Source organism: Sarcophilus harrisii, chromosome 2, assembly GCF_902635505.1.
Source record: "Sarcophilus harrisii chromosome 2, mSarHar1.11, whole genome shotgun sequence".
NCBI lineage: Eukaryota > Metazoa > Chordata > Mammalia > Dasyuromorphia > Dasyuridae > Sarcophilus > Sarcophilus harrisii.
Genome location: NC_045427.1, coordinates 196762296 through 196786039, shown reverse-complemented (window position 1 = coordinate 196786039; position 23744 = coordinate 196762296). Strand labels below are relative to the sequence as shown.

Sequence of the window (23744 nt, the reverse complement as noted above, 5' to 3'; positions counted from 1 at the left end):
ACTTGATTTCAGGTCTTTCTGCCTCTGAGGCTAGAAGTTGCTGATCTCCGTAAGAAAAGAGAATTTCTACATTGATGAAATTACAGGTCAGAATCTGTAGCCTTACAAAATGTCTCATGTAATAATGATAAATAATGGTATTTGAAAAGTGTCTTAGGGTTTACGAAGCCTGTTTATTTGTAACATCTCATTTGATCTTTAAAATAATTCTATGAAATCAGTGCTATTATTATCCCCCATTTTGCAGTGAAAATTGTTTGCCCCATAGCTAGTAAGTGTCTGGAGAGGATACCATTTCAAGTTTTCCTCACTCCAAGATAAGAATTCTATACACTGCACACTAACCCTGTACCTCCAATAGCTAGTGTATATATAATTATATGCTACAATATAATTTAATTTTTAAAAAATCATATTGATGATACAGAAGAGGGCCAAATCAGAGTCCAGATCAAAGTTTTCTGTATATAATTATTATATTGGTGTAGAACATAATAGGCCCAAATTTTTGATAATAAGCGATTTTTTTGATTCTCTTTCTCCTCCTCTTCCTCTTTCTCCTCCTCCTTATTAGTCATTGGCTTACATTGGTAGATCAAAGCAAAATTTTCAGTCTTTTCTTTTTCAAATAATTTATTTTATTTTTAATTTGTGGATTAAAACAAGCATTTTCACAATATAGCATAAAAATAATTGAACATAAACTGCAAAACTACTAGGTACAACTTGCTATTTAAAATATACAGCAATGCTATATAATTTTTTTCTTTTTTTTTCTTCCCTTCCCTTATCCCCCACCTTAGAGATGGGTGAGTATATATATCTGCATTTTTTAAAAGGAAAATAATGTTCAAAAATTAAATTGGTCAGTGATTTCCCCAAGCCCACATAGCTAGTGGTATTTAGTTAGACTAGAATTCAGGTCTCCTAAATCAAGTGTCCTTTAACTCCTTCTCTACTGTGTTTCTCATCCCACTATCTTTTTTACCAGCTAACATTTCATTTATTTTTTAAAAACAAAGCTGATAAGGTTGATATATATGCCAGATAATGGTAGGCACCAAATGTTGGGGCTTGGTCATGTAAAGAATTGACAATGGCCATTCTCGGGGTAACTAGGTGATGCAATAGCGAGAACACCAACCCTGAAGTCAGGAGGACCTGAGTTCAGATCTGATTTCAGACACAACACCTAGCTGTGATTCTGGGCAAATCACTTAACCTCAATTGCCTCAGAGAAAGAAAGAGAGAGAGAGAGAGAGAGAGAGAGAGAGAGAGAGAGAGAGAGAGAGAGAGAAAGAAAGAAAGAAAGAAAGAAAGAAAGAAAGAAAGAAAGAAAGAAAGAAAGAAAGAAAAGAAAGAAGGAAAGAAGGAAGGAAGGAAGGAAAGAAAGAAAGAAAGAAAGAAAGAAAGAAAGAAAGAAAGAAAGAAAGAAAGAAAGAAAGAAAGAAAGAAAGAAAGAAAGAAAAAAAGAAAAAAGAAAGAAAGAAGGAAGGAAGGAAGGAAACAAAGAAAGAAAGAAAGAAAGAAAAAAGGAAAGAAAGAAAGAAGGAAAGAAAGAAAAAGACAATGGCAAAAGGTAGTTTTATTTAGGAGAAGAGGTTACAGACAAAATGAAGGTATACAATAGACACCAGGAATGGTAAATATTAAATAGAGTTGGAGATCATATAAAGACAAGTTCCTCAATAGAACTCACAATTACCTGGGAGAAAGGGAACTCCCCATGAGGTTGGGGGATGTCCTTAGCTGGCAGGCTAAATTCCAAAAAGGACTTAGTACCCTAAAAGAGTTAGCTATAAGGGGGAAACATGGAGTTGAGAAGCACAGTGGGATTAGGAGAGATACTACATGTATTAAGGGGAAAGACACCATGAGGCAGAGTTTTGTGGCATACTGACCCCAAGGAGGGCAGCAAAGAAGCCATAACCACAAGTTGTTTTATAGTGAAAATTCAGCCTCAAGGGCTTGACATAACTAGGATTTCTGACTGGATTACCTCCACAGAGGTAAATTTATCTCTATCAAAACTTATCTCTATCAGAAACTTCTTCTTGCTTGCTCCAGGGAACAATTTATTATTATTTTTTAATCAACACTTCAGTTTCTCTCTGCCTACCACACTCACCATCCAGAACCTCATCAAAAGCCTCTTGAAGAAGTTTCACTACCCAGCCCATAACATTTGAGCCATTCTGCTGTTTGATTATAAAATTTTCCATCCTATAAGGAGAAGCCAAATGGATTGTCCAAAAACCCAGCATACCTCTTTTCCAACATGCCCAGAGGGCACTCTGCACATTCCTGTCTTTAAAAAAAAATTAAGTATAAAGAGAGTGGGAAATGTGCTTTTTTTTTTTTTCCGTTTGTCTGTTCTATTTAAAAAGCATTTCACAAACGTTTATAGTAGAATACATATATATATATACATATACACACCTTGACATATAAATGACATTCTCCTTTATTGCTAATGAAGAATGAGATATATTTGCATACTATGCTATAGGTGATTTATTGTATCATTCAATATCTAAATTAATCAATAAGCATTTATTGATCACCTAAATGTTCTTTTCACCCCATTATCATTCCTTAATCTTTGGCTGCTGTTGTGGCTGGTTGGGCTAGTCTTTTTTTTTTTTTTTTTTTAATAGACTTTTATTTACAGGATATATGCATGGGTAACTTTACAGCATTAACAATTGCCAAACTTCTTGTTCCAATTTTTCACCTCTTACCCCCCCATCCCCTCCCCTAGATGGCAGGATGACCAGTAGATGTTAAATATATTAAAATATAAATTAGATACACAATAAGTATACATGACCAAAACGTTATTTTGCTGTACAAAAAGAATCAGACTCTGAAATATTGTACAATTAGCTTGTGAAGGAAATCAAAAATGCAGGTGGGCATAAATATAGGGATTGGGAATTCAATGTAATGGTTTTTAGTCATCTCCCAGAGTTCTTTTTCTGGGCATAGCTAGTTCAGTTCATTACTGCTCCATTAGAAATGATTTGGTTGATCTTGCTGAGGATGGCCTGGTCCATCAGAACTGGTCATCATATAGTATTGTTGTTGAAGTATATAATGATCTCCTGGTCCTGCTCATTTCACTCAGCATCAGTTCGTGTAAGTCTCTCCAGGCCTTTCTGAAATTATCCTGTTGGTCATTTCTTACAGAACAGTAATATTCCATAATATTCATATACCACAATTTCTTCAGCTATTCTCCAACTGCTGGACATGCATTCATTTTCCAGTTTCTAGCCACTACAAAAAGGGCTGCCACAAACATTCGTGCACATACAGGTCCCTTTCCCTTCTTTATAATCTCTTTGGGATATAATCCCAGTAGTAACACTGCTGGATCAAAGGGTATGCACAGTTTGATAACTTTTTGAGCATAGTTCCAAACTACTCTCCAAAATGGTTGGATTCGTTCACAACTCCATGGTTGGGCTAGTCTTGCTTGATAGTGGTATATAGTGGACAGTGTCTTGATTTAGGTCACAATATAATTGGGCTCTAGTCTTAGTTCTGTTTCATGCTATATGTGATTTTGATCAAGTCATCTCTAATACCCTGGTTCCAGCTTTCTTTTTATTTATAATATAAATAGTAATAATAATAGCTAGTATTTACATACAAAGGTTTTCAAAGCTGTTTACAAATATCATTTCGTTTAATCCTCACAACTCTGGAAGGCAGGTGCTAATATTATCCCCATTTTACATATGAGAAAACTGAACCAGATAGAAGAGAAATTATTTGCTCAGGCTCATAGAGCCAGTAAGTATCTGAGGGTAGACTTGAACTCAAGTCTTCCTGATTTTGATTCTCAACCATTGGGACCTCTGGCTGACTAAAAACCTATGACTTGGCTCCTCTCTGCCTCTAATCTACAATCCTGTTTTTTCATGACTTCTAGGTTTCCCTTCCACCTCTGGTGACTATGAGCTTTTACAGCTCTAGTTCGGTTTTGGCCATGACCTTGAGGGTTAGGGACTGGGAGAGGAGGAAGGATCCCTATAATTGCTTTATCTGGATTGTTCCTCTTTTCATTCAGCAGCTTTGGAAGGGCAACCAGCGGCTGCCCCAGGAGTTCTTCCAGCGAACCATGCCATTGTTCATTCCCAGAGACTTTCAGACAGAACGGGAAGTGAGCTATGAGTTTTCCCTGGAGCCAGACACTTACCTCATTGTTCCCTGTACTTCTGAGCCTTGGCAGGAATCTGAATTCATCCTAAGAGTCTTTTCCAGGAAGCATGCCTTATAGTAAGGAAGCCACATGGTCTCTTTAGTGATGGAGATGAATGGAGGGGAATAGAATAGACAGCATAAGCAGGATGGAGAAGAAGCTAGTGACTAGGCAGGCATGGGATGACTCATGGGTTTATACCCACTAGTATATGGTCCTTGCATGTAACAAGTCTCCAATTGATTGATTCATTGATTCATCAATTGAAATATAGGTCAAAAAATTATAAAATTTACAAGGACTTCACCACAGGTCCTTGAAATTATAAATCAAAAACTTAGATTAGAAAAGAAGGAGGGAAGGGAATCTGCTATTAGATTAAAAGCCATTGAAAAATAAAGGAAAGAAAGATTAGAAAGAGGGGGATATATATAAGTGGCAACTGTCCACAGGAGGCAGAAAATGGAAGAAGAAATGGGAGAAGGAAGATGATCGATCAAAAATGTTCTTTTTCCTACAATGTCCCTGAATATATCATTTTTTTCTTTTCTCAGTGAAATGGGCAGTAATTTCAGCTTTATTCTCCCTAAGGTGAGTTGATAGGAGGGAGTCTGAGTCTCTTTTACTGTTTCCAGTTTTAGAGGGGGCTTCCTCACTTTGCGGTGCATTACACACCAGCTGTGCCATATTGACTAGTAGCTATCTATCTCTGAGCAGACACTGAGAAGGATAGTAGCTGGGCTGTGTACCTCAGGGGAGGTATGTCTGATTTCAATATCTTTTCAAACCAGCTCTGTCTTCAGCATCCAGGTGGAGAATGAGCTATGTGTCTTGGTTTTTCTCCTTCATCTCTTTATAGTCTATTTCCACCATTTCACTTATTGATAGGTTCAAGGAAAGAGAAAGTACAAACTACAACTATTTGGATACTTTTCAGTACCCATGGGGGAAATGAGCATTTATTAAATGCTTACTATGTGCCAAGTACTGTTGTAAAGTGTTTTTAACATAGTGTCTCATTTCTACCAAGGTATAAGAATTATTAAAAGAAATGCTTGAAAGTCATATATTAGCTGAAATTTTTATTTTATATTTGAGTTTAGAATCATAGAAAGAGCTACAAGAGACCTTAAGGGTCACAAATCTAAAATGATCAGGGGTTTAGTTCAAAGTCACACAAACAGCTGGCATTAGAATCTGTATCACTTAGTTGAACCTACTCATTTTCAAATGAATAGACCAAACCCAGGAAGTAAAATAGCTAGCCTGAAGTCACACAGCAAATTATTGGCAGAGTTGGAATTAGGTCTTATGCCTCTTGATTTTTAGTCCAATGCATTTCATTTATTTATCTGTTTTTTTTTGTAATTTTATTACCACAGATAATAAAAAACCAGGGATACTGGCATATTTTCCCCCTAAAAAAATCAAAATGCTTTCCAAACTTTCTTTATAAACATTTTCCTCACAATTACCTTTTGGGAGCATTTATTCTTGTATACAGATGGAAAAACTGAGGGCTAAAAAAATGATCAGCCTGGATGGGTCAATATTAGTAAGCCCTTTAGACCAGAAATCCAATCCCAAGTCCTATGTTGTCTCTTGGTATGATTAGCAGAAAGAAAGGGGAATTTAGAATAAGAAAATGTCAGTTCAAATTCTTACTGTCTGCGTAAAGTTGGACAAATCATTCAAACTCTTGCAGTCTCAGTTTCTTCATTTGAAAAAATGAAAGGATGAGGCTACTTGAACTTAAGTGTCTCTTCTCTGTATATCATTCATGATAGTATGATCATGGGAATCCTCCAACAAAGCTGTCAGTGCAATGATGTAGTTCACAAGGGCGGAGTCCTAAGCCAAATGTGTGAGTACAATAGGTGACCAAATGAATCGGTAGAAAGACTAACTCTTATCTTTTCAGTAAAAAAATAAAACTAAGACTAAATAAAAGATTGAACAAGGAATAAAATTAGAAAGGATTTTGAATAGGTCAACTGCCATCCCTCTTTTTCTCTCATGCATGGAGATGATTGGCAGTTCTGAGGAAAAACTAATACTTCTGTCTCTCAGGACTTCTTCCCCTTATCCCCAAGCATAAAGTTGATGCAAAAGATAAGGAGCACCTAGAACTGGTAAGGAATTATATACACTGTAAATGAATGAGCCCCTTTTCACATTTCTTCCCACAGGAGATAGTTGACAAATATGAAGGAGGGGAGGAATTCTTCACCAAACTATTTGAAAAAGTAAGTGGACATCTGTTGTGATATGGGAGCCACCTGCCAGTGGCTGCTGGAGGTCTAACTCAGACCTGTAGAATGGATCTCTTCATGTGAGAGAAGGATGATGATGATGATGATGATACAAGGAGACTGAGAGGCAGTTGCCTTCTCTGACCTCTCTCCTCTTCCCTATGCCTCCAATTTATTTCATTCCCAATCCACAAGGAATACCTGCATCAGCAAAGGCTGCTTTGCAATTCCTTCAGATGTTATGCTTCACAGCTGTGGAGTCTCTCGGAGAATTGACTGTAGATGGACAAAGGGAAAAGGGCAGAGGTTACTGTTCTTTCTAAATTATATGCTTAACCCCCACATATAAGCTAGGCTCACTTATCTTCTCCCAACTTTTTACTTCAGAAGGAAAGGTATAAGATTAGAGTTTGTTAACTTGAGGTATGTAAACTTTTTTGAAAATGTTTTTAAAATACATATAGTTAAATATAAATATATTTTTAAAAACATTTTTGGCAACTATATCTCAAAATAGTTGGTTTTCTTTCTAATCTTATGTATTTTTAATGCATTTAAAATATCATTCTGGGAAGGGGTCCAGAGCTTCAATAATAACTCTGGTTATTTATCAGCTCATTTTGGCCCCTGAGGAGATGAACCATGATAGGGCATTCTCCATAGAGAAGAAAATCTATTAACAAGCATTTATTTAGCCTCTACTATACTGTGCTAAACATTGGAGATATAAATACAAAAATGAGGCCTTCACTGGAGCTTACATACAATCATTTGACAGTTAAGAATCATACTCTTCTAGGATGGGATTCTAGCACTGACATGTCCTGGGGAATCAGGAGTATACAGCGTAAGTGTAGGTGCACTAAATATAATCTTTGCTCATTTGACCATTTGCAGAGTCCCAAGAATCCTACAATAGGCAACCTGAGAAAGGAAATAGCTGTGAAAATCTGACATGTCGTTAACTACAGAGAAGCTAAATTTGATTAGGAGAAGGATGGTTAAGAATTCTACAATATTGTAACCTAGTATTTAAGGATTGTCATCCTAACTGAAAGGTTCATGAATCTCTTTCTTAGGTTATTAACACAATAGGACCCTTTTAACCATAGGATCTTAGATTTAAATGTACAACTTATTCATCTTCTATTCAGATATTGATTTGCCTTTGGCATTTTACTAAATTAATCCTGAAGAACCAGACCTGAAGCTTCACCTTTTATTTACAGTGAATTTTCTCTGTCTTCCCTAAAGCTTTCCAGCTCTCTAGGCTGTCTGCACTTGATTTATAATATAACCCCTTGGTTTTTTTAATGCAATTTTATTTTTTTAATTAAAAAATCTATTTTCTCTCTCACAAACTTGTCTCCCCATTCTTCTCTCCCTCCTTCCCTCAAAACAAAGAAAAAAGAAAAACAAAACCCTTGTAACAAATAACCAGAGTCAAGCCCACATTAGTTATGTCCAAAATGTTTGTGTCTCATTTTGTACTCTGAGTCTATTACCTCTCTATCAAGAGGTAGGTAGCGTACTTTATCACTGGTAACAGGACTTTAAAAGTCCTAACTCCAGATTTCATTATCACTCCAACCATAAGTTTGTTGCTCCTTTTACTGTAACAAAAAAGCTTAGTCAAACAGGTGCTATTCTTGTTCAGCTCTTTGCTCTTGAGCATCGAAGAGTTCCTGTTTAGAAAAGACCTTGAAACTGTACTAAATAAAGACTGGAAGGGAAGATTCCAGTTTTCAAGAGTTTATATTGACACATGATAACTAATAGTCAGGTCCCAGAAGTCAAATGTGATCCAACTAAGCATCTATTAAGAACCTTTTACTTCAAAGTACTGTTCGAGGCACTAAGAACACAAATTTTAAAAAAAGAAAAAAAGAAAAATAATTTTTGCTTCAGGGAAATTACATTCTATTAGAGAAGCAAAATTTGGATGCAAGTATACATATAATTTTCAAAGAAGAAAGTGAATGCTAAAAGCTAAAGGGGTGGATCAAGAAAGACTTGCCATTGTAGTGGAACAGAGCCTTGAAGGAAGACAGGGATCTTTAAGAGGTATTTGTGAGGAGGTACTACAGAAAGGATGGAGATGGAGGGCTATGATTAGGGAACAGCAGACTAGTAGCATTCATAACGGAGAATACAATGAACCAGGAAAGGTATACTGGAGTCACTTAGGGTTTTTATTGCTTTATGTTCTACCTTCACTAATGATAAATAACGCATCCTCTTATCTTTTGTCCCTCCTTTCAGTGCCCAGAAATAAATGCAATTCAATTGCAGAAGATTCTGAATAACATGACCTGGAAGTGTAAGTGTTTCAAACTCTTTCTGTGTGAAGAAAGAAGAGTTCTAGCTTCCTTGAATTTCTAACTTGGAATTTTCCTCTATGGTGGTGGAATGTCATTCTTTGACCTCATTATGTTGCCTTGAGCCCACACCAGACTCATACACTGGCTCAAATGCATTCATTCTTAGAATCACAGAAGCTCAAGGTGGAAGAGAACTCAGAGCACATCTAGTTCAATCCATTCCCAAGCTAGAATCTCCCCTACAACATATATGATGTACAAATGTCTTAGTGCAATTTCTTGCATTAAGACTTGTAGAACACCCTATATGATCCCACTAGAAGACCTCTGGGGATTGAATCTCCTGTGCTCTACAGGTAGCCCATTCTATTTTGAGATAACTCTCTCTATTAGAAAACTTTTCCTTGTGTTAAGCTTAAATCTGCCTTTCTGTAATTCCCATACTTTGATTAATAGAATTCCCATGCTTTCTGGGAACAAATTTAATCCTTTTCCATGTGACTTACAATTTTAAGACAACTATCACATCTCCCTTGTCTTATCTTTTTCAGGCTAGATATTATATAGATTTGAATATGAATATAAACATATTAATATTCATATAAAGTATATATGCATACATTATCTGTGCATAGATATGTATATGTTTATGTATGTGTATCTAGTTCCTTCCATCAAACTTTATACCACCAATCTGTATCAATCATCTTCCTCTGGATAGGCTTTTGTTTGTCAATGATGTTCAGCATGTAACAGAAGATTGAAAGTTGACTGGCATTCGGAGATTTGTAGTAAAGAGAGAAAAGCATTCTCTTCTCAGAGTTCTTTGTTTGGAATCCAAATACAGGAATTTACATTTTTTTTCCAAATTAAACTTCATCTTATTAGACTTAATTCATTGTGCTAGTATATCAAAATCTTTTTTAAAAATTCTAATTCTCTAGCTTTACATCATCTGAAAATGTTGTAAGCATGTCTATGTCAGAGCCCAAAGCATTACTAAAAATGTGAGCAGAGCAGGTCAACAAAAGATCATTGCAGCCCTCCATAAAAATAAGAGATACCCTTCCAGGTTGGCATCAATCTATAAATTCTGTTCTGTGGGTCTCCTTGCTCAATGAGTTTCAAACATACTTAACTATGTTATTTTCAAGCAGTGTTGGAAATATTTACTTGCTTCCTTAGCCAGGATATGTAAATATTTTGATAGATGAATTGTAAAGAATGATTATTTTGTTCATTTTACTGTGGTAGGAGATATTACTGTGGGATGTATATATTTTTTAAAATTGAATTGTGGAAGTAAGAGCTGGCTGATTAAAGAAGTCTGGGTGGACTGATAAAGTTTTAATATTTATATAGAAGGCTGAATAATAGGGGAGTATTCCCCACCACAGTTTATGCCAGCAAGTAAAGACTCAATCCATTCCTTTATTTCTTCTGTCTTCCAGTCCTTATGGGAAATGAGCTTTAGGATTGCATTGACTGTATCCTGAGAACTGTTGAATGGTGCTTGTTCAAAAGGGGCTGCTATATATGACTAAGAAGTCCAGAATGTGACTTAACTGATTTTGGCCCAAGTTCCTTTTAAATCAGACAGTACACAAATGAAGTTATTTTATTACTATTATTATAAATTATAATAATTATTAATATTATTAAATAATAATAATAATAATATATTATTAACTTAGATAACTCATATTTCTAAGGGTAATCCTATGTTCTTGAAAATTATGTAATGCTTTGGAAATATATGTATTATCCTATATTTAATTTAGTTATTTGGTTTTTCAGATACAAATATATGAAGGTGATATTCCAGTCTGATAACTGTTCATATTTTTAAAAATCTAGAGATTTTAGTTGGCTACAAACTCACAATGTACCATCAGTGGCATGTGAATGCTAAAAAATGTTAGTGTCCCAAGAACAGAAGACAAATTGGTCATAGAGTCAGGAATTCTGAGTTGAAATGCCACTTTTGACACTTACAGAGCTATGCAACCAGGGCAAGTCACCTCACTGAGACTCAGTTTTCTCGTCTATAAAAGGAGGATAATAACAATATTATGCTCATATTAAATGTTTTTTTAAGACTAATGTGAGAAAAATGTTTTGTCAGGTCCTAACGTGCTATAGAAATTTGAGTTATTATGATAATATTTATAATAATAATTATATGCTGAATGGATCAAGCCATATTTGGACTAATATGCCCAATTTCTGTTTGCCATATATTTAAAGATTTGCAGTGAACTAGAATGTGTTCAGAAAGGGTAACCAGGATAATGAGATATTTAAAAACCATGTCTTCCTTGCTTTTTTTCCAGGATCTACTCAGGTCCACCATTACTCAATCAACCAATCAATATATATTAATATTTATCATGCCAGGCATTAGGCTAAGCCTTCTTGCTCTTTCAATGACCTCATCATAGTAGTTGTCATTTATAGAGTGTTTTAAAGTTTTCAAAGTATTCTGCATGTGTTACATCACACTCACTACTTTGCAAGGTAAATCCTACAAGGATTATCCAATCCAAACAATACAATTTATAGATAGGAAAGTGGAATCTCATAAGAGTTAAATAACTTGCCTATGGTCACACAATTACTTAGTTTTAGAGCTGAAACTTGAGCCTAGGTTTTCCTGATTCTAAGACCAGTATTTTTCCCATAATATTCTCAATGAACTGCTACTTAATCAATAATCCTAACTCTCTGTTGTCTGTTTTACCCCAGATAGTGACAAAGTTGCTGGTAATTTATCCAGACTGTTTGGTTATCACACATGAGGAGACCATCCTCTCTGGATGCTGCTTTTTCTCCTTATTATCAGATCTAATTCCTCTCATCCCAATTTCCCCCTTATATTCATTTATTTAAGTGACCAGGACACAATTACCTTACTAGAGTGCCAAAGGGAGTGGCTTCTTGAGGTCCAGCACAGTGGAAACCAGACCCAAGAGGAACCTTATGTAATTCTCCCATTTCTTTGCAGACCTGTCTAATCCGCAGCCCACCTTCAGTATGGATGCTTGCCTAGGGATTCTGGCGCTGCTTGATGTATCTTTTCCAGTTTTAGAGGATGGAGGAGGAAGGAGAAGGGAACACTAATCTCAATTTTCAAGGATTCTTCAAAGCTCTGAGACAGCCAGGAGTAATAACCCAGGATTCCATCTGTAGTCTTTCTGTGATTCCTCTCTTTTACAGATTAGGTGAAGAGGGCCCAGAGAAATTACCCACCATAGAGAGAGAAGGCCACTGGAATGACAAGATCTGAGAGTATGAAGGAAGCTTTAAAATCATCTAATCCAACTTCCTCATTCTCCTTGTGAGGAAACAAGCATCTGCCTTCCCCAAGATTCTTCATTTGAGGATAGAGCACCAAAGTGGAGTCAAGAAACCTACATTGTAATTCCTGCCTCAGACACTTAGTAAAAATATGATTATGATTAAGCCATTTGACTTCCCAGTGCCTCAATTTCTTCCTCTGTAAAAATGAAATCAATACCTGAAATATCTGCCTCATGAAGTTGTTGTGAAGATCAAATGCATGTGTAATGTGCTTTGCAAGACTTAAAAGTGCTTGCAGTTAATATTATTAAGAGGAAGACTAGCATAAGAAATAGAAGACCAAATTCTGGTTTTGGCACTTACTTTGTGACACTGGACAAGTCACTTCACTTTTGCTGAACCTCAATAATCCAGTTCTGTAAAATAGGGATATTCATATCCTTTATATCCTGGGCACTGAGGAAAAAATAAAATAGTCTCTGGCTTCAAAGATCTTACATTCTATTAGAAGGAAACAACATATATATGCAGGCAAAGATAAAGTATATACTTTATATATGTATGTACATATGTAGATATATAAACATATATAAACATGTGTAAAAGTACATATAATACCTAAAAAATTAATACAAAATAATTTGGAGAGAAGGCACTAGCAGCTGGGAAGATCAAGGAGAGGAGGAGTCTGAACTAAGCTTTGAAGGAAACCACAGATTTAAATCCACAAAATGAATAAATATTATACAGATGGTTAAGAGTTGACTATAATACAGTGTCTGGAAAGTTCCATTGTTTTATTTTGACTTATCATTATTGACCTTGACTCCTAATGAAGTTTAATGCCACAGGGACTGTGGGCATTCAAGAATTCAGGTACCTGTGGAAGCGACTATTGATCTATCAGGTAAAAATAAATCTTAACCAAATTGAATTTTCTGATTTTACTGTTACTGTGGTTAAAATATTTAACATTGATTGAGTCTCCCTAGGATATCTATTTCTGCCATATAAAAAATGGCACCCATTCTTAGAGGTTGTTTTGAATATTAAAACGAGCATTGAATTGCTGATAGGAATTTCCTGATAGGAAACCTGGGATCCATCTAGACCTGATTAATTTTGTGACCTCCAGGAAATCACTTGATTTCTTTGACTCTTAGATCCTTTATCCAGAAGAAAAGAGGAAGAGGGCTTAGATGATCTCCAAGGCAGAGCTCTTCCAGCATGAATATTTTATGACTCAGTTCTATAGCATTGAAGAATGGTGGTCAGAAGCAATATTCTAAAAATGACCTTCCATCATTCCATTATCCTAGGAAATGGGACCTCAGACAAACTGAGCAATTTGGTTCTCATGGACTCTTCTAGTGATTCTGGTGAATTTTAGACATAGGACTTTAACACAGTAGTACTTGTGAAAAAGATAAGGGTGCAAGGAGATTAAAGTAGAAAGAAAAACCTCAGGAAAAATATGTATAATGGCACTTCTTTTTAGTATAAAGAAACTAAAAACAAAGTAGAAACTGCTCATTTGAGGAATGGCTAAATAAATTGTGATACATGGATGTAATTCACTGTGTTTCAAGAAACAATGAACATGAATTCAGAAAAACATGACAAGACTCGTAGGAACTGAGCAGCAAAGTGAAGTAAGGAGAATTAGGAGAAAAATATATAATAACTACAATATGGAAAGAACAATAGTAATGAGATGAAAACAAATGCCATATAATTCTAAAGATCAAACCTGGCCCTGAAAAAGAAATAGGAAAATGCAACTCCTTTCCTTTTTTGCAGATATGGGGAATTATGGGTATGGGCCGCTACATACACTATTCCATTTTATTGATATACTTTTGGTGAACTGCTTTTTCCTCCTCTTTTTTATTCTCTGTTATAATGGATAGTTGTCTGGAGAGGAAAGAAGATTAAGAGATATCTAAAAATAAAGGTTATATAAAAGCAAAAGTTATTAATAAAAAAAAGATCAAGTTAAGGGCTCAGAAACTATATTCTAGGAGAATCTGATGAAGGAAGTGGGCTATATTTGCTCTGGAGAAGACTACTGGGAAAAAAAAACCAACTGTCTTCAAAGGGTATGTGGAGGTGAATTTGTTCAGTGTGGCTCCAAAGGGAGGAAATCAAACTAATAGAGGGAAAATCAGGAAGCAGATTTCTGGTCTCTCTAAGAAAAAGCTTTTTCATAATGAATGTAGTCCCAAAATGAATCAGCCATGCCATTTTGTTGTAGAATTAGAGTGAAAAACAAACAAATCCTTGAAGATGATCAAATCTAATCTTCTTGGTTCATGGATGAGGAAAAAGAGGCACAGAGTTGTAAAGAGATTTATCCGAAATCACTTGGGTCATAATTGTCAAAGCCAGGATTTAAACCCAGGGCTTCCAACTCTAAATTCAGCATTTTTACTTGACCAATGTCAAGGTAGAGAGGTCAACAGCACTGATAAGCATCTCTCCGTGGTGCTATAGAAGGAATTTCTGCATGGGGTGAGGTTAGACTGGAGGACTTCCAAAGTACATTCCAACTCTCAGGTCTAATGATTCTGCTTTGATTTTGGCTATACACAGGAAGTTTTCCACAAACAAGACAAACACAAGTCAGGATTTCTGGAATCAGGGCAACTGCGGGCTGCTGCTCAGGAAGCTGGTGAGTTCTAGTAAGATTAATTTTTTTTCTAGACATTATCGATTCCAGCAGCATCCAAGAAAGGCCCAGGAGGAACAGTTTGTAGACTGGTAGATGTGATGCTCTTATCTTCAAGGCTGTTCCATAAATCCAGAGGACTCAGTAAAGGCAGATATATTCAATCAGGAAAAATTCATGCTGTCAGAATTCACTGTGCAAAAATAGAATGTCATTTTTCCTATTGGCTTTGTTAAATCTAAAACAACAAACTCTTTGGGGAAAGGATTTAATGAAAGAAATATTTATTAAGAATTTACTAAGCATAAGGCACTCTATTAGTCTCAGCTTATATGCTGATATAATATATCAAGATAAATAAATAAAAGCTCATTTGAGCAAGAGGTAGTACCTGACAAGAGTCTCAAAGAAAAGTAAATATTTTAAGAGGCAAACCTGAGAAGGGAGTATATCCCTAGTATGAGACATAGTCTGTGGGAAGGACAGAAGTAAGAGATAGAATGCTAGATTCTTACAGAACTTGGTTGGACTGAAAAATGTTTGAAGGGGAGGAGTACCTAAATGAACCCAGAAAGTAGGAGTACTTTAATAGTGGATTCCTTAATAGCCCCTATTTTACTTTAGGGCAGCTAGGTGGTGCAGTGGATAAAGCACTGGAATCAGGGACACTCATTTTCCCAAGTTCAAATCCAGCCTCAGATGCTTCTTAATAGTGTGGCCCTGGGCAGGTCATTTAATTCTGTTTACCTCAGTTCTTCATCCTTAAAAATGATCTGGAGAAGGAAATGGCAGACTACTTTAGTATCCCTGCCAAGAAAACCTCCTAAATCGAGTCATGAAGAGTTAGAAATGACTCCACAAAAATTTTTACTCTAGAGACAGTAGTGAACCCCTAAAGGCTTTTGACAGCCATGTGGTTGGAACAATGCTTTTGTACCATTAATTTGGCAGTTATGTGCAGGATGGATTAAAAAGAGGGACAGTAAGGAGAGAGACCAAATTGAAGTAATTGTAATAATATTGTAATAATTGTATTAATATAGGTGAGATGTGATGATGACACTATTATGGCCTCTGTGCTTTCTCTGCATTTCAATGATCTCATCAGTTCCTATAGATTTAATTATCAGTTCTACATAGATGCCTCCCAGATCTATCTAGTCCTAGTCCCTCTCTTGGATTCCATTCCATCTTCACTCCACCTTAATTGCATGTCCCTCAGGCATCTCAAACTCAACATGTCCAAAGCATCACTCATTTCTCCACTCCTCCCAGCCCAAATGACACCTTCTTCCTAAAGTCCCCATTCTGGTTAGTGAATCATTATCTTTTCAGGCTTCCAGATTCAAATCTTAGAGTCATCCTTGATTTCCTTTTCCCCTCTCCACTCCTAACCAACTAATTGCCACATGTTGTTGATTTTGCCCACACAAGCTTTTACATATCATCCCTTTTCCCTTTTTTTTTGCTATAACCCCCTCTCCCTTCCCTCTTCAGTACTTTATCACTGATCAACAGGAATATGATTGCAATTATTTCCTAATTGCTCTTCTTGTTTCAAGTCTTTTGCTTTTCCAATTGTCCACACAGCTGCCAAAGGTATCTCCTGAAAGCATTAGCTTGAAAGCTCCAGCAGCTCCTTATGGCTTCTATGATAAAAAACAAAAAACCTAATAATAATGATAATAGCTCACATTATATAGCACTTACTAAGTGCCAGTACAAACTCTTCTGTTTGGTTTCTCAAGAAAACAATGCAACTCTAGCCTCTAGTTTCAGGCTTATTACCCATTACTTCCTTTCACATACTCTGTGTTTTAGCTACACGGGTCTATTTTCTGTTCTACTTGCAAGATCGTACAGTGAGCAGAGAAAAACTTGAGTTCATATACAGTTTCAGACACTTCCTATCCATATGACTTTGGAAAGTCATTTCACTTTTATTTACCTTAGGGTTACTGTAAGGGTAAAGTGAGATAATATATGTAAAGTGGCACATAGTAGGTGCTTAATAAGTAGTGCTTTTATCCCTGCACATCTCTCACTTCCATCTAAGAATACCTGTTGTGATTTTTGTAATTGTTGTTCAGCCATTCAGTTATGTCTGGCTCTTTGTGACCCTCTGGACTGCAGCACAATCTCCCAAAGTCTAACATCATTTTTTTTTTTTTTGCATGGTACTGTCTATACATCTCATCCTTGCTGTGCTTTCCTTTTGGCTTCAATCTCCCAATATCAGAGTCTTTTCCAATGACTCCCAATTTCTCTTTATGTGGCCAAAGAATTAAGTTTCAGCTTTACTTAGTATCCCTACTTTCTTTCACCACCGAGTCAAGCACCATCTCCTACATGAAACATTTCCTAGTTCCAGTGGCAACGGGGACCTTCTCTTGCTCCTGAACCTGCTTTGCATTGACTTTGTATGTATTTTGCATTTTTCAGTCTATACATTAAGTTCCCCAATAGAATGTAAGCTCCTTGAGAGCAGCTCTTGGAAGTTGGGAGGAAATGAAAGAGAACAATATGAATTGAACCTAGGAAGGGAATAAAAGTTGCTGTTCAATTGCTTCTGACTCTCCAGGCTATATTGAAGTAGTTTGCCATTTCCTTCTCTAGGGGATTAAGAAAACAGAGTTTACAAGGACTGGCTCAGGGTCTCAGCGCTACTAAGTGCCTGAGGGAAGATTTGAAGGCAGATTTTCCTTATTCCAGGCCCAGCAGCCACCTATCTGCTTCTTGGTAAAGAGAGCACTAGCTTTAGACTAACAGCCTCTGGTACCGACCACCTATGGGCCCCTAATCTCTCTACCCACCATTTACCCAGCTGTAAAATGAGAAAGTTGAAATAAATCACCTTCAAGGTCACTGACAACTCAAGATCTCAAAAATGAGTTTCATTTTTTTTTGGGGGGGGGGAGGGGATTGTATTTCCAGTATCCTTTCCAGTAGCACAAAGACAGACTTAGACCAAGATATTAATAAATAATTTTTCTTTGATAGATGTAGGGAAGAGATGTCATAAAGATAGAAATTGAAGAGACAACTAACTAGGTGGTATATTGTTTAGAGCACAGGATCTGTAGTCAAGAGGATCTGAGTTTGCCTCACTCCCTATGTGAGCCACCTCAGATAAAGCATTTAACCTTTTTGTGACTCAATTTCCTCATCTCTAAAATGGGGATAATCATAGCACACACCTTACAGGGTAATTATAATAATAATAAGAGAGTTTTGTAAAATCTCTGTAAATGCTATTATTGTTGTTGTTCCTTCCAAAAGGAATTTTACTCAGTGATGAGGTGTGCAATCTGATGGCTATTCGCTATGGCAACTCCAACAGGAAGATTGGCTTTGAGAACTTTGTCTACTTCATGCTCCGAGCGGAGAATGTGGAAGGTAACATGGGAGAGAAAGAAGGGAGGGGAGCTCAAAGTGGAGTATTGTTTTAAGCCTAAGGATATAAGATATAAAAGAGAGAGCCGTTGTGAACAATGGGAATACTTACTCAAGGTGTCCTTGCTGAGCAACTAGCAAATTATTCCTGAATGGTTGTGTATATTTAATACTGACATGATCACTGGGGTAGGAAACATGTATAGCTTATAGGAGTAGTGTGATCTAGCGAATAGAAACCTGGACCTGTGGTCAGCAAGTTCAGCTCAGTCATTTTTTAGTCCTACCTGACTCTATGATTCCATTTGGAATTTTCTTGGCAAAGATACCATTTCCTTTTCCAGCTCATTGTATATATGGGAAAACTGAAGCAAATAGAGTGAGGTGACTTGCCCAGGATCACATATCTAGTGATTGTTTGAGGCCAGATTTGAATTTAGGAAGATTATCCTTCCTAACTCCAGGCCCAACCAAGCTACCCAGTGGTCAGCTTGATTGTAATTTGGTCTCCGATGTTTATTTCTAAGCGATAATTGCCAAGTCATTTAATTTCTGTTTTTTCACCTATAAAATGAAGGGTAAAAATAGCAATATTCTAATTGTTGTGAGGTTGATACAAGGTAATTAATGAAAAGAGCTTTGCAAACTTGAAAATGCTCTACAGAAATCAATGTTATAGTTGGACTTGCCCTCCATTTTTAACACTAGGGTTTATCTAGTGACAGGGTACACAAAAGGGAAGGTATAGATGAATTTAAGGTGGTATAAAGTGGGGATTCATAATCTTGTTGTATTCTTTGGATTAAAAAATATTTTGATAATTATATTTTATTATAATTGCTTTCCTTTAAAAGCAAGCCTTTTATTTTATGCACCAAAAACATTATTCTGGGGAGTCAAGTTTCCTCAGACTACCAAAAGAGTCTATGACACAACAAAACATTGACAACTTTTGGGAGAAGGAGTAAAGAATACTTGCTATCTCAATTCCTGGTAGTAAAGAGTATTATCAGCTCTCACTGACATTTTAGTACCTCATATGCTTTGAGTAAAACGTCTCATATTCTTCAAGAGAATTCTTCAATTCTCCCCTTGATGGAACTATGATTTTATGTGCCTAGAATGTATGACACATATAGTCCTGGCCATTATAACTCAAGTAAGACATAATGGGATAGAAAGATAGACTGAAATGAATCATAATTCCTTAAGAGAAAAAGGTGACAATATCACAGAAGTTTAATTCATTAGAAGGGTCAGAATGGGAGGATACAAACTTGTAATTAAATGTTTATCTCTAACTATATATTTATTGATCTATCAACCCGTTTCATTTTCATAATTGATCTCATCAGGGCATATACCTAGAAATGGGATCTCTGGTCCAATTAAACATTTTTGTTACTTTATTAACATAATTCCAACCTGTTTTCTAAATTGGTTAGACCAACTGAGTATCTATTGACTATTTCCATCTATTGTCATTTTTTCCAATTTATTAAGTGTGAGATGAAATCCAAGAGTTATTTGATTTGCTTTCCCCTCATTAACTATTTGGAACAATCTTTAACATGCTGATTAATATGTCAGGATTTTTCTTCTGGGAACTTCTTGCTTATATTTTGTGACTACTTATTTGTTGGGTAATGGATTTTCTTCTCATATATTTGCATTATTTCCCTATATAGTTTGAATATCAAGCCATAATCAGAGTTATTTGAAGTAAAAATTTTTCTCCAATTATTTCCTTTTTATCCTATATTGGCATTCATTCTTTTTCTTTTTACCATTATGCAAAAGCAATCACTCAATCCATAAAGATTTATTAAATACCTATTAAGCACTGTGTTAAACACTGGGAATTCCAAAAAAAAAAAAGGCAAAGGACAATTCCTACCTTCAAGGAGCTTACAATCTATAGCACTATATCTCCTGCCTTCAAGGAACTTAACAATGTGCAGCACTACATCTGTGCTTGTAGCTCTCAAAAAAGAAGGAACTCCAAAAGAGAACAGGGTCAATATGTGTCAGGAGAGCTGGAGAATGTATTCCTTTGCTGATTTTCTGAGACACACTCTTCAGATTCTTTGTATGTCCCAAAGGGGAGACTATTGCATTATCCCAAATCTCTCCTCATCCTATTCATCTTTGCAATTCTTCCCTTGGAGACTTGTTGATTGCATGAGCACAAACATACATGATCCATTCCATCTAGCCAACCCTAACCTGATTTCACATTCCACCTCCATCCAACTTCTTTTCATTCATCTTTTTATCACAGACTTATCCTGAACCCTTTACTCGATCACTTACTATTTCCTGTTTTGGGAAGTGTAATCAAATCAGTGTTTCTATTGCTATTGGAAAGTGTGTGGTAATCAATTACCTTATGATTCCAGTCCCCATCCCTGTGCTTTCCCAAGCCAACATGTCCATCTGTTTCTAGCATTCTCTTACATATCCTTCTCCCCCACCCCCTTAGAATGTAAGCTCCTTAAAGGCAGGAATTATCTTACTTTTGTATCTGTATTCTTAGTACTAACATAATACTTGCCAAATAAAAAAGCTCTTTCTAAATGCTTTTTCATTTTATTCATCCATTTATCCATCAACCCATCAATTCAGTATTCGCCCTGGAATACCAGAAACATCAAAGACAGTGGAAAGATGGATAGAGAGTTTTCTTCTTATCATCACATCCTGGAGGGAACATCCCTCTTCAAGTGAAGGGAAAGAAAAGCATATTTTTCACTCATGAGGCAAAATAAGAAGGAGATGAAATAATTAATCCAAGTGTACCTGATTTCTAATACCCACTTTCCAAGGCAAATTTTAGTATTAGAATTCTACCATCATTAAGCTCTACTGTTTGTTTATTTTTTTTTGCTTTTGCACAGGTGCCTTTCAAAACGTGACCCAGGATAACAAAGGAATATATCTTCTGAAGTCAGAGGTAAGAAATTTCCTAATTAAACTACTCCCAACTGTTCATCCTAAGCTGGAATCACTATGGGGGAAAAGTGTCTTCTGGGACCCTTTTGAATTAGGAAAACTTGATGACTAATACCAAATGCTAGCTCTTCCCTTCTACCAACCCTTGAACTTACTTAAAATAGAGTGAACACACTTCATTTCCCTGGAGATTACTTCAGTCCTCCCTATTGAATCATTGTTCTCATTGCCTGGAATGTCTAAAGGCCAAAACTGCAAAGTGAGATTCTGCATGATTTTAATTGTGCTTTAATAGGGCCAGGAAGATTTCATGGAACCCCAAGATATAGAAGGTTATAATGCTGACATCTTATTTTTTTCCTTTATGTAATTTAGCATTAATAGGGATTTTTTAAAATAAGGAATCAACAAGCCCTTCTCAAACTAAGTGCTAGGACTTCTCTTCCCACCTATTCCATGAAAAGTGACTCAGAATATTGAAAGAACTGGACTTTAGTCCCAGTCTCCAAACCAGTACAAGTTCTGAACATGATATAACTATTAAAACCATAATGGATTGGGACAATTGATAAATTTCTTTAACATTACTCCTTCATTTCCTGATCCCATCCCTATGGTTTTAAAGATGCCCTTTTATTCCCCATCCCCATTTTTATAGAAATAGATACACTGAAGGGAGTTAGCAAGACATGAAGATATTTATATGGTCTATATCACAGAAAGATAGGAAGAAAAATGCTAGGCTTCTGGAGCTTAGGGAGCTGGTAACTACTTGCCTGCTAAGAGAAACAGACTCAGGCAGTGTAGCATAGCAGTTATTCGGCTTCAGTCAGAAAGAACTGAGGTAAAGTTTTACCTCTAATACATGTTGATTATTTGTTTGATTCTGGAAACATCACCTAACTCCTCAGTATCCCAGATAAGTCTTCAAGATTGCAAATCTGTTCTGCATTGATAGGGAGGATTTCCTCCCCATTAGTTCCCTCTACCAATGACAGGGCAGGACAAAAATAAAAAGACATTTTATCCTGAGCTTTCCTGTGGCTCTGTTATTGTTTCATTATTAATAGCAATAAGAGTAAATACAATCATATTTCACAGAAGATGAGGAAATGCTTTTCATGAATATTGTTTCTTGCTATTGCTGTCATGCAGTGATCATAATTCATGTATGTAAATCAATCAGTTGAATGCATCACCAACAAATATTCTTGATGTACAACCTTGGATTTCTAGCATCATCTGTATATCAAATTGAATTTTAAAAAATTCACAAAATCAATCTGTATCTTAGCTAACATCATTCATAGGTACCATATGGGTTGATCATATTTTAGATTGAGTTTATCTTTAGTATAATGGGAGGTTTCCTGTTTGTGACTAATATGAAAATATTCAGAGAAATTTTCAACACTATAGCTAAAGAGTATGCTGAAGCTAGAGTACCTGGCTGGTTCAGCACTAAGGGAACAGATAGCAGCAAAGTCCCCCAGGAGGGCTAAATTTGGTGTGACCTTGTAGTTACTTAACTCCATGCCCTTAATTTCCTCATCTGTAAAATGGGAGGCAGGGTGAACTTGAGAAATTTGTAGGTTCTTTACAACTCTAAACTGATGCCCAAAGGGTTGGATTAATCTCTGAGGCATGGGAAAGATTTTTAAGGAAGATTTTTCTTGAAATGTTTTTCCATGCACTAACTAGGAGAGAATCAAGTGGAAAGAATGATGTGAAGGAGAGACAGAGATAATCAGTTTCAGAGAGAGACAGAGATAGGAGTGAAGGAAAGACAGACAGAAAAAAGAGAGAGACAGAAAGAGATTGAGAGACAGAGATCAAGAGATACAGAATGACAGAGAGACAGACAGAAGTCAGAGAAGGGGAAGAAAGAAGGAGGGAGGGAGAGAGAGAGAGAGAGACAGACAGACAGACAGACAGAGACAGACAGAGACAGACAGACAGAGACAGAGACAGAGACACAGAAAGGGGGATAGACCTAGAGAGAGTGAGAGGATGGGGAGGGAAGGAAGAAGGAAAGGAAGGAGGGAAGGAAGGAGGTGCCTGTTGCCTTATGACAATTCTTGGTACTATTGTCCTATGGCAAAGAGTCAGTATTTTTATAAGGCTAAAATCTCAGATGAGACAGTGAAAGTGGCATTTGTGATAATTATACAGAGACCCTATGTATCATCAAATTGTTGTTGAATTGTAGTCCAACCCATTTAGGGTTTTCTTGGCAGAGATAATGCAGAGGTTTGTCATTTCTTTCTCCAGCTGATTTTATAGACGAGGAAACTGAGACAGACAGGGTTAAGTGACTTGCCCAGAGTCACACAGCTAGAAAGTGTCTGAGGCTGAACTCAAGAACTCAAGAAGATGAATCTTTCTGACTCTGGGCCCAGTGCTCTATGCACTATGGCATCACCTAGCTTCCCTGAGCACCTAGAGACCTGATGCTTAACTACAAAACTATCCATTAACTCCCCTTCCTAAAGGTATTTTAGAGGTAGTGATCATAGAATTAGAGATTTTGAGTTATAAGGGATCCTAGAGACCATTACTCCAGTTCCTTCATTTTGAAACTAAGTTGAAAAAACTAAGTCCTAGAAAAGTTAATCAATTAATCCTTTGTCACCCAAGTGACAGGTAGCAGT

General features: G+C 36.4%; 1 protein-coding gene across 1 annotated transcript in view; it reads left to right on the top strand.

Moving 5' to 3' along the window:
* The window catches only part of CAPN14 (calpain 14), a 134692-nt gene that overhangs the window by 27000 nt on the left and 83948 nt on the right, over window positions 1-23744 (top strand). The window contains exons 12-20 of the mRNA XM_031949260.1: window positions 4076-4284; window positions 4762-4798; window positions 6397-6453; window positions 8722-8779; window positions 11785-11849; window positions 12919-12987; window positions 14673-14751; window positions 18028-18144; window positions 21039-21094. Coding sequence (XP_031805120.1) covers window positions 4076-4284; window positions 4762-4798; window positions 6397-6453; window positions 8722-8779; window positions 11785-11849; window positions 12919-12987; window positions 14673-14751; window positions 18028-18144; window positions 21039-21094 — 747 coding nt within the window. The remainder of the gene's footprint in view (window positions 1-4075; window positions 4285-4761; window positions 4799-6396; window positions 6454-8721; window positions 8780-11784; window positions 11850-12918; window positions 12988-14672; window positions 14752-18027; window positions 18145-21038; window positions 21095-23744) is intronic.